Below are 11358 nucleotides of genomic sequence, written 5' to 3'. Positions count from 1 at the left end.
GGGAATGGGAAGCGGTCTGAGACGGCCGGCAGGAGGAGAGTTCCCAGATTTAGTCTGCGCGCAGACCGAACAAGCGGCGACAAATCGACGCGCGTCACGTTCCCGAGTGGGCCACCAGAAACGCTGGCGAATGGAAGCGAGCGTACCCCGAACGCCGGGGTGGCCGGCTAACTTGGCAGAGTGGGCCCACTGAAGAACGGCCGGACGAGTAGGAACGGGAACGAACAGAAGGTTCCTAGGACAAGCTCGCGGCGACGGAGTGTGAGCGAGTGCTTGCTTTACCTGCCTCTCAATTCCCCAGACAGTCAACCCGACAACACGCCCGACAGGGAGAATCCCCTCGGGGTCGGTGGAGACCTCAGAAGAACTGAAGAGACGAGATAAAGCATCAGGCTTGGTGTTTTTTGAGCCCGGACGATAAGAAATAACAAACTCGAAACGAGCGAAAAACAGAGCCCAACGAGCCTGACGCGCATTAAGTCGTTTGGCTGAACGGATGTACTCAAGGTTCCTATGGTCAGTCCAAACGACAAAAGGAACGGTCGCCCCCTCCAACCACTGTCGCCATTCGCCTAGGGCTAAGCGGATGGCGAGCAGTTCGCGATTACCAACATCATAGTTACGTTCTGACGGCGATAAGCGATGAGAGAAAAACGCGCAAGGATGGACCTTGCCGTCAGAGAGAGAGCGCTGAGAAAGAATGGCTCCCACGCCCACCTCTGACGCGTCAACCTCAACAACAAACTGTCTAGAGATGTCAGGTGTAACAAGAATAGGAGCGGATGTAAAACGATTCTTAAGAAGATCAAAAGCTCCCTGGGCGGAAACGGACCACTTAAAGCACGTCTTAACAGAAGTAAGGGCTGTGAGGGGAGCTGCCACCTGACCGAAATTACGGATGAAACGACGATAGAAATTAGCGAAGCCCAGAAAGCGCTGCAGCTCGACGCGTGACTTAGGAACGGGCCAATCAATGACAGCCTGGACCTTAGCGGGATCCATCTTAATGCCCTCAGCGGAAATAACGGAACCGAGAAAAGGGACAGAGGCGGCATGAAAAATGCACTTCTCAGCCTTCACATAAAGACAGTTCTCCAAAAGGCGCTGGAGGACGCGTCGCACGTGCTGAACATGAATCGAGAGAGACGGTGAAAAAATCAGGATATCGTCCATGTAAACGAAAACAAAAATGTTCAGCATGTCTCTCAGGACGTCGTTAACTAGTGCCTGAAAGACAGCTGGAGCGTTAACGAGGCCGAAAGGAAGAACCCGGTATTCAAAGTGTAAACGCCGTCTTCCACTCGTCCCCCTCCCTGATGCGCACGAGATGGTAGGCGTTACGAAGGTCCAATTTGGTGAAAAACCTGGCTCCCTGCAGGATCTCGAAGGCTGAAGACATAAGAGGAAGCGGATAACGATTCTTAACTGTTATGTCATTCAGCCCTCGATAATCCACGCATGGGCGCAGGGACCCGTCCTTCTTCTGAACAAAAAAAAACCCCGCTCCGGCGGGAGAGGAGGAGGAGACTATGGTACCGGCGTCGAGCGAAACCGACAAATAATCCTCGAGAGCCTTACGTTCGGGAGCCGACAGAGAGTATAATCTACCCCGGGGGGAGTAGTTCCCGGAAGGAGATCAATACTACAGTCATACGACCGGTGTGGAGGGAGAGAAGTGGCCTTGGAACGACTGAACACCGTGCGCAGATCGTGATACTCCTCCGGCACCCCTGTCAAATCGCCAGGCTCCTCCTGTGAAGAAGAGACAGAGGAAACAGGAGGGATAGCAGACATTAAACAGGTCACATGACAAGAAACATTCCAGGATAGGATAGTATTACTAGACCAATTAATAGAAGGGTTATGGCGCACTAGCCAGGGATGACCCAAAACAACAGGTGTAAAAGGTGAACGAAAAATTAAAAAAGAAATGGTTTCGCTATGATTACCAGAGACAGTGAGGGTTAAAGGCAGCGTCTCACGCTGAATCTTGGGGAGAGAACTACCATCTAAAGCGAACAAGGCCGTGGGCTCCCTAACTGTCTGAGAGGAATGTCATGTTCCCGAGCCCAGGTCTCGTCCATAAAACAGCCCTCCGCCCCAGAGTCTATCAAGGCACTGCAGGAAGCAGATGAACCGGGCCAGCGGAGATGGACCGGAAAAGTAGTGCGTGATCCAGAAGGAGAGGCCTGAGTAGTTGCGCTCACCAGTAGCCCTCCTCTTACTGATGAGCTCTGGCTTTTACTGGACATGAGGTGACAAAATGACCAGCGGAGCCGCAGTAGAGACAGAGGCGATTGGTGATTCTCCGTTCCTTCTCCTTGGCCGAGATGCGGATACCCCCCAGCTGCATAGGCTCAGCATCCGAGCCGGCGGAGGAGGGTGGCAGTGATGCGGCAGGTGGCAGTGATGTGGAGAGGGGAGCAGCGGAGAACGCGAGCTCCTTTCCACGAGCTCGGCGACGAAGATCAAACCGTCGCTCTATGCGAATAGCGAGAGCTATTAAGGAGTCCAGACTGGAAGGAACCTCCCGGGAGAGGATCTCGTCCTTAACCTCGACGAGGAGACCCTCCAGAAAACGAGCGAGCAAAGCCGGCTCGTTCCAGTCACTTGAGGCAGCGAGAGTGCGAAACTCAATAGAATAATCCGTTATGGATCGATTCCCCTGACATAGGGAAGACAGGGCCCTGGAACCCTCCTCCCCAAAAACAGAACGGTCAAAAACCCGTATCATCTCCTCCTTAAAGTCTTGATACTGGTTAATGCACTCAGCCCTCGCCTCCCAGACTGCCGTGCCCCACTCACGCGCCCGTCCGGTAAGGAGAGAAATGACGTAGGCGATGCGGGCTGCGCTCCTGGAGTAAGTGTTGGGCTGGAGAGAGAACACCACATCACACTGAGTGAGGAATGAGCGGCACTCAGTGGGCTCCCCAGAGTAACACGGCGGGTTGTTGATCCTGGGCTCCGGAGACTCGGAAACCCTGGAAGTGGGCGGTGGATCGAGGTGGAGTCGGTGAACCTGTCTTGTGAGGTCGGAGACTTGGACGGCCAGGGTCTCAACGGCATGTCGAGCAGCAGACAATTCCTCCTCGTGTCTGCCTAGCATCGCTCCCTGGATCTCGACAGCGGAGTGAAAAGGGTCCGGAGCCGCTGGGTCCATTCTTGGTCTGATTCTTCTGTTATGTACTTGAGTGAAGACCCAAAAGCGGTTTTAACAGAAAACAGAGTTCCTTAATGAAAAACAGGAATGGCATAAATCCTCTTCCAACGTAGTCAGTGGAACAAAAGAACGTTGGTATAATGCAGGATGCACCTGCCAGGCAGACTCCGACAGGATAGGACAAGGTGGAAGCAAACGCGACGACAGCTTGCTTCTGGCATCAAAAAACACAAACAAGAATCAGACACTGAAAGTAGCAGGAACAGAGAGAGAAATAGAGACCTAATCAGAGGGGGAAGAGAGAACAGGTGTGAAAGCTGAAGAATGAGAGACAGAGAAGGTAACCTAAAAAGACCAGCAGAGAGAGACAGAGTGAAGAGAAAGGACAGGAACAGACATAACAAGACATGACAGGTAAACCTGCAAAAGAGCGAATGCACAGGTATGCACAGGTAAACCTGCAAAAGAGCGAATGCACAGGTATGCACAGGTAAACCTGCAAAAGAGCGAATGCACAGGTATGCATAGGTAAACCTGCAAAAGAGCGAATGCACAGGTATGCATAGGTAAACCTGCAAAAGAGCGAATGCACAGGTATGCATTGGTAAACCTGCAAAAGAGCGAATGCAGAGGTATGCATGGGTAAACCTGCAAAAGAACGAATGCACAGGTATGCATAGGTAAACCTGCAAAAGAGCGAATGCACAGGTATGCATAGGTAAACATGCAAAAGAGCGAATGCACAGGTATGCATAGGTAAACCTGCAAAAGAGCGAATGCACAGGTATGCATAGGTAAACCTGCAAAAGAGCGAATGCACAGGTATGCATAGGTAAACATGCAAAAGAGCGAATGCACAGGTATGCATAGGTAAACATGCAAAAGAGCGAATGCACAGGTATGCATAGGTAAACCTAACCCTAACAATCCCATGTGACAAATTAAAAAACACACAACCCTCCTGAAAGCAAAAAATTAAGTTAGACAACCCTCCCCTATTTTGGTCCCGTCCAGTAAATGTCGAACTGTCCCTAAGATAGTTATTTATGGAAAAAATGACAAAGTATGCACAAAAGAGAATTCATTAGAAGAATAGGAAACATAAAGTCATAAATGTTTTGCTTGTCTTTTATTTCATGATTAATATTCACATCACTAGTTAACAATGAATCACAATGAACATCTCTTTCATACCAAATTACATTACTCAAATCGAAAGGGAAACAATTAACTCCTCCTATCTATGACAGATGTTTACAATCCATTGCCTTCCGCATGCTCTTATGGTGTGCACTATGGAGAATAATACACACTGTAGGTGTGCTCTAAGAAGAAGCACAGCTATGGGCTCCTTGATGCTTTACAGAAGCACACTACATAACACATGCCAAAAGACAGTTACTGTTAGTCTCACAAGGGGTGGGGGTGGGGGTGGGGGGTGGGGTTTCTGGACGACATTCAAGGGCTGTGTGTGTCAGGTGTCGCATGTGGGAGCTTGACCTTCAACCTATCCTCACAATGCCTGGTTCATGATTACAGTTGAGCACTCGATAAGCTCACCAGCGACACAAAACACTTGGAAGAATATGCATTAAATCGGATGAGTCTTTGTTTCTGGTAGATTTTCTACATATAGTAAGTCTACGTGTAAGAGGCAGATAAAAGTGTTAATTTATTCAAGCAAATATCAGTTTATCCACTATAGAGTTGGAGTGGGTAAAAGCACACCTAGACCATCCATTGAGAAGTTAACCATCGCTGAATGCTTAAGCTATTCACAGTCTGCTGCAGTCCCCATACTGGACTCGACACACACTTCCTACTGTCAGTCAAATTTATATTGAGTATAAGTGTCTTATTGTGATTTTTTTTTTACAACAAAACAAAAGGTTCATACATATTATATTCATATCTTGCATCTTTAATATATTAAATTGTAAAAACATTCTTGTACTTCAGCCCTTTCTGAAAAAAGGCAGACTCCAGAAAGAAAACACTCTCCGGAAATGGGTTGATGAACGTGAAAGACATTTCTCAACATCCATAAAGACCCTAACATCAATACCTTGTTCTCCTGTGGTGATGAAAACATGTGGATGTCTATATACAAACGGATGTGTGAAGACTGATGGAAAAGTGGGTGTTGCTAGTTAGCATTTAAGCGTTGGAAAGGGGAGTGTTCATAAACGTGATGCCTAACAGGCACAAGGAGAACAGACTGAGCGTGAGTGACCACTGTACCCAAAGCATGACACCAAAGTCCACTAACGTGACCAGTGAGCAAGGTTACCACCAAGGAGACTAAAAGACAAATCTGTTCATCCAATCATGGCAACAGTTCACTCAAACAGACTGTAGAGCTCAAACATGAAATGTACATGCCACTGTGCATTCAAAGTGCTTTCATCTGCTTTCATCAGTGTAAGGATTAGTCTTCAGGAAGAATTCATTTCATTATAATTTTTTGAACTAACCATGGGAATGTTGGGGGAAAGAATACCTTAAAAATATCATAAGGTGCTTTTGCTTTTCTTTCTCGATAATTTGATCACTTGCTCTTTGATTCTCTCGGCCATTGACGATCACTATTATTTCCTCCACCGCAGTGCACGCACTCAAATAGATTCAGATTACACCCTACCGACGGTACAACAAATAAATCAAAGTAAAAGTGTTTTAGGGTGGGGGACACAAATGTACTTTTTTGGGGAACTGTACACCTGTTACAGTTCAGCCTTGAGAATCTACAAGGCACAATTACACATTGAAATCTGTGGCCATTATCCCTCTTGTTGGAGTAGTGTGATGGATAATCTCCAAAAGGAACGGCAATTCTCATACTCTAAGAGCCAAACTAGCAGTATTTTAAAGGCCACCCGGGTGCCCTTGATCTTGATCCGGCAACGTACCACAAATCCGACAGACTCCACAGACGTCTAAATGTTGATCACAAAATGAGACCATCCCAAAGATCGTTCAACTACTATACACACACACACACACCGGATCCTAATTCATAGTCATATAATGCTATACAATTCCATCCGCCAACCTCTTTACAAAACCGATAGCAAGTTAAACAGAGTAATTAGCTTATATATATATTGCTATATATATTTGCTTGGTTAAGCAATTGTGCCCTATTGTTACACAATAATGTCACTATTCACAGTGGAACCAGTAGCATAAGCAGCCATTCAAATCAATTCATATTTAACAGTAGATTAGTTGAGAATAATGAAAATGTACAATTGTTACATTGGAGATCAATGATCATCTTTGTCCTTCAAAAACTTCTCTTGATATTGACTTAAAATTGTATTTGGATTTTTATGATAATATTGTTAAATCTATCTAAATCTTGCTGTCCTTCAACATGGCTCTCTATTCGTCTTCCCTGTCCCAACGATTGGGCCAACACTACAGAGACTTGATCGTCATTGGAGTATCTCCACTCTCCTGGTGCAATCATAGGCCTTTCCTCACTTTGTTTGCTGCCTCCTGCTTACTATTCTGTCCTGCCTCAGGCATCCAGTCTCTGTGCACAGACCCTGAGAGGGTTTTTCTCGCTCGCTCTCTGACTGTACCGTACTGTAGTTTACATGTGCGAGTACGGGTGTGTAATAGGAAGTTGTATCCTCAGGCAAAGACCACTCACTGTATTGCTTTCAGAGAGATGTAACAGTAAAAGGAAAAAGGGTATATTGATGATTAAACAACAGAACAACACATCAGCTCATTGTTACAATAATTTACGAAAACACAATACAGAGGTTTTTTAAAAAGAGAGATGTTAAATATCCTACTGTTTGTAACAGCCTACTAGTTTCTTATTGTTGAGAGGGTTGTGTGTGTGTGTGTGGGGGGGGTCACAGGTTTACACAAGGTTATCAAGACATACTGAATTGGTTAAGTGAGGGGGTGGCATATTAGCCGCTGTTCATTGGGATGACATGACAGTCCCACATGCTCACAATAAGGGGTGCTTCACTAATCATCAAATTGTACTGCATAAGTGAAATCTGGGGTCCCTACAGTACAGGGGAGGCTATGCTCATCCAGAGGGTTAGATATGGTAAGGAAGGTTTTATATCTAGGGTTAGGCCTGTCACATACATAGCAGTGGCTCATTGTGATAGTCTATGACAAAAAAGTCATACTAATATACAGTGCGACACTGTAGGTGTTTGTGATTTTGATCAAGACTGCACTACTGTACGTATAAGAACAGTGCTTATAGGCTGGAACAAAAGAAGCAGGCGCTGACATAACTACAACAGAACACTGAGGGTCTAGATTCTAGAAGGTTCACTCTGAGGTCAAAAACCCCACTGTACAGAAATACCTTGCTCTATCTGTCTGAACTCTGGTCTCTATACTTTAAAACTGGCTCTTCTGAGACCACTAAGACAGATATTCAACGAGGGTAGAGAGTAGTGATGCGATACTGTGTTGTGAGGTAAAAGGAGTAAGTTGGAATGTGCTAAAGAAGTCCTTGTCCTGCTAGCATTCAGTATTTTTCCCCCTGCCCCAAGGCTGGGTGACGAGGGGCTGGGTCGGAGCTGGAGGGTGTGGAGGAGGAAGCTGGCGGACCCCAGAGAAACACAGAGAGAGGTGCTGCGATGGGGGTGAGAGGGGGCTGCCAATCGGGGTGGGCCAAGAGATAAGGTCGGCGCCGTTGGTGGTGCGAGCCCGTGCGTTCTCGCGAAAGCTCAGCTTATAAGACTCAATCTGCAGGCAGATACAGACACAATGGAGAAAGATGGAGGGATAGGGGAGAAAAGTAAGACGAGAAAGAGTAGAGGGGAGAGTAAACAGGTTAGACTTATGGCATAAAATAACGTACAAATGTTTTTGTGCAGAATTTCTCATTTGTAGCAAGAAAGCTAAAAAGGAGCCTACTTATCTCTCATCTGAGCACTCGGCAACGGAGGCCATCTCCATATTAAAGCTCTGAGGGTGCATGACAGTGAAAGTGCTTTTTGGAGCAAGGGGCACCTACTTGTCTCAGGGATGCGTTTGTCCATGCCCATCGGGTCACCCCCAAAGGGATTAGGAGGAGGCGTCGCCTTATTCCCGTTCTCCTTAGCCATGCTTCCTGCGCCTGTAGCTGGAGCTCCACCAGGGGGAGATGTTTTCCCTGCAGCTTTCTCCGGCATCCCCGCGGCCTGGAAACACACCAGCATCAGAGTCAGACACACGCTGGTGTTAATTAACAATCATTTGTTAATTGAAAAAGTGTTTATGCATTTCCATAAGTTCAATGATCTTTTCTTTATCTGTTGTGATTGAAGCAGTAGTGAGGCCGGGTAATCATTCATGCCATCTAGTGGACAAACTCCCTTAATGCATGATGACATTGCTTGTTTTATCAGGATGAAATTGCTCTCTGTATGTGGGCAACCAGCATGTTCAAATGAAACTTTTCCACAACCACAAAGATGCTGTGTTTTTGTGTTTTGCAATATTCAATTGCTTTATAACTTCAAGCTTTCTGAAATGTATTTAAATAAAAACATTCATGACCAAATCCTGGTTAGATAGAAATGTTAATGACTATGTGACGACAACAGAATGGTGACCTTACCTTGATTGGTCCATCCCCTGCCTCAAGGCCAATATTGTCCATTGATCCCTCCTTGGGCTTCCCATTACCATTGCCATTGGCCTTAGCCTCATTCTTCAAGTCTCCACCCCCTGTAGTGGACACACCTTAGTTACAAGTAGGGTAGGAAGAGAATTCATTTGGTATAGGATGCTCCCCAATGGAACCCTATTCCCTAGTGCACTACTTTTGACCAGGGACCATGAGGCTCTGGTCAAAACTAGTGCACTATGTAGAGAATAGGGTGCCATTTGGGATGTAGATATATTTTCCTAAATCATTAGGCGTCTTACCTGGCTTGTGCTTGATGTTGTCCTTAGAGCCACACTTGGAGGTCACTTTGCTCAAGTCCACCTTCTTATGCTGAATCTGGACCTGAATGCACGCAAACAAACAACACAAATGTTGAAGTATGAATGGCAAACATGAAACAACACCCACTCTGAAATTCACACACAATGCCTTGAATCACTCTCGCCCACCAGTGTAACACTGATTATGAAATTTGGACAGATAAAACGCTGAGGTACTGTAAATTGGAGAAGTAGGCAATTTGAAGTATCCATTTAAAAATATTGTTTGTCACCTAATGAGGAAAATGCTTGTTGCAATGTAAAAGAGTGAGAGGCAGATAGAAAGCTATTATCTCGTAGGCTAGTTAGTTGGGTGAGAAAGTTCACACAAACAGCACAGCACTCGGACCTAACATTATTCACTGAGTATAAAAAACATTAAGAACTTTCTATAACATAGAAGGTGGTATACCAGGTGAATCCAGGTGAAATCTATGATCCCTTATTGATGTCACTTTTTAAATCCAATTCTATCAGTGTAGATGAAGGGGAGGAGACAGGTAAAACATAAATAATAATAATTCAGCTTTGAGGCAACTGAGACATGGATTGTGTATGTGCAATTCAGGTGAATGGGGAAGACAAAAATTTAAGTGCCTTTGAACAGGGTATGGTAGTAGGTGCCAGACGCACCAGTTTGTGTCAAGAATGGCAACACCGCTGGCCCGTGTTTATCAAGCGTGGTCCACCCCCCAAAGGACACCCAGCCAACTTGACACAACGACAACGGTGGGAAGCATTGGAGTCAACATGGGCCAGCATCCCTGTGGAACGCTTTCGAGTCCATGTTCAACTCAATATTAGGAAGGTGTTCTTAGTGTTTGGTATACTCAGTGTATCTAGGCTGGTCAATAGGGCTGACCATAGAATTAGAATGACTAGAACGTTAGGACATTACTCTGTCCAATCGAGCATGTCAGTGGGATATGGGGATGGAGGCAGCAGCCACATGGGACCACCATGTGTTGTACTTACATTCCCTCCACCAGGGACATGCTTGATATTATCCTTGGAGCCACAGCGAGAGGTGATATGGCTGAAGTCCAGTTTTTTGTGGACTATCATAACCTACAAAACAGCACAGTAGCAGAGGGGAATGGGTCACTATGATGAGTGTAGAATTAGTGGAGGATGGTGGAGGAGCAACCAGGATATAAAAGTGAAAGCAATTTGAAGAGCATACAGTGTGGTGTTAACTCTTACTTGCTCCTTGTAAGTCAAGTCAAGTCAAGTCACACAACAGTCAGAAATGCTGGCTGGTCAGACATCAGTATTTACATGCAAATGAGCTCAAATCCAATTCTAGATGCGACTGAGAACTATTGCATTGTTACTCTCTCTCACACACACACACCCAAACAGATATACTAGCCAGCCAGCTTTTCTCTGATATCAATTATTGATTTCAAAACATTGTCACACAGCAAGGGAACTTCTGTTCAGAAACCTTGAATGAAAAGCACTAGTCTGCTTTCTGCATTTCTTTTTTGCTTTGTATTCTGAGATGCCTGGTGTTTGGATGAGTTTGCGGCTCTGTGACGCAGGTAGCAGCACAGGCAGGCTGAGTCACCCTCTAAAACACACTGCAACAGCCAAGGTCTGTTAGTTCTCACTGCCTGTTCACACTGCCTCCAGTTCATATATCACTGAACTCAACTCACAGGTGTTGGACAACCAATGGCTACATTACTCTGCTATATCACTTGGCTTATGAGTGCTGGAGCTTGTTTCTGTATTGCTTATCTTGGACATTTGCATTGAAAGTATAGTAAGCATAACTATTTCACCGGCAATCAGTTTACCCACCAATTCTTTTTACCACTACATCACTGATTCAAATCCTTAAGTGAATCATACAAGGCTAATAGGACTGTATAAAGTGTAAGGCTAAACTACGAAGTAAACCCAAATGAACATTAACAGTGGCATTGGTTGCACTACGAACTCAAAAAGCCATCCAGGGCCTCTCAAAATACTCAAGCTCAGGGATCTTCTAAATGTACCAGGTGAACGGGAGGACCAGCGAAGGACAATGGTCCCTGTGGTCTTCTGGGTAGTGCCATGGTTGTAGAGGTCAGGGGAATGATGGCATTTCAGGAGATACAGACTTGTCATACACTGTCCACAACCATTCCACATTTTATACCGGGAAGCAACAGGCTTCCATGAATGAGAAGAAAAGGTGAGAATGTGCATGAGTGAGTGTGTTAGAGTGTGACGTGTCTCTATTTATGTGTTTG

At 45.7% G+C, this 11358-nt stretch overlaps 1 protein-coding gene across 6 annotated transcripts in view; it reads right to left on the bottom strand.

The window, feature by feature from the left end:
* Positions 1 to 4274: 4274 nt before the first annotated feature.
* The window catches only part of LOC135558759 (microtubule-associated protein 4-like), a 54134-nt gene continuing 47050 nt past the window's right edge, over positions 4275 to 11358 (bottom strand). For 3 of the 6 annotated variants that reach the window (XM_064992858.1, XM_064992854.1, XM_064992855.1), the window contains exons 11-15: positions 10094 to 10186; positions 9059 to 9140; positions 8748 to 8872; positions 8163 to 8328; positions 4275 to 7891 (exon numbers count right to left, since the gene is read on the bottom strand). In XM_064992858.1, coding sequence (XP_064848930.1) covers positions 7887 to 7891; positions 8163 to 8328; positions 8748 to 8872; positions 9059 to 9140; positions 10094 to 10186 — 471 coding nt within the window. In that variant the 3' untranslated portion in view covers positions 4275 to 7886. The remainder of the gene's footprint in view (positions 7892 to 8162; positions 8329 to 8747; positions 8873 to 9058; positions 9141 to 10093; positions 10187 to 11358) is intronic. The other 3 variants (XM_064992859.1, XM_064992860.1, XM_064992856.1) reach the window with 2 other exon arrangements.

This window comes from Oncorhynchus masou, chromosome 17 (assembly GCF_036934945.1).
Source record: "Oncorhynchus masou masou isolate Uvic2021 chromosome 17, UVic_Omas_1.1, whole genome shotgun sequence".
In the NCBI taxonomy this organism is placed as follows: Eukaryota; Metazoa; Chordata; class Actinopteri; order Salmoniformes; family Salmonidae; genus Oncorhynchus; species Oncorhynchus masou.
This window is presented reverse-complemented; position numbering and strand designations above follow the sequence as displayed.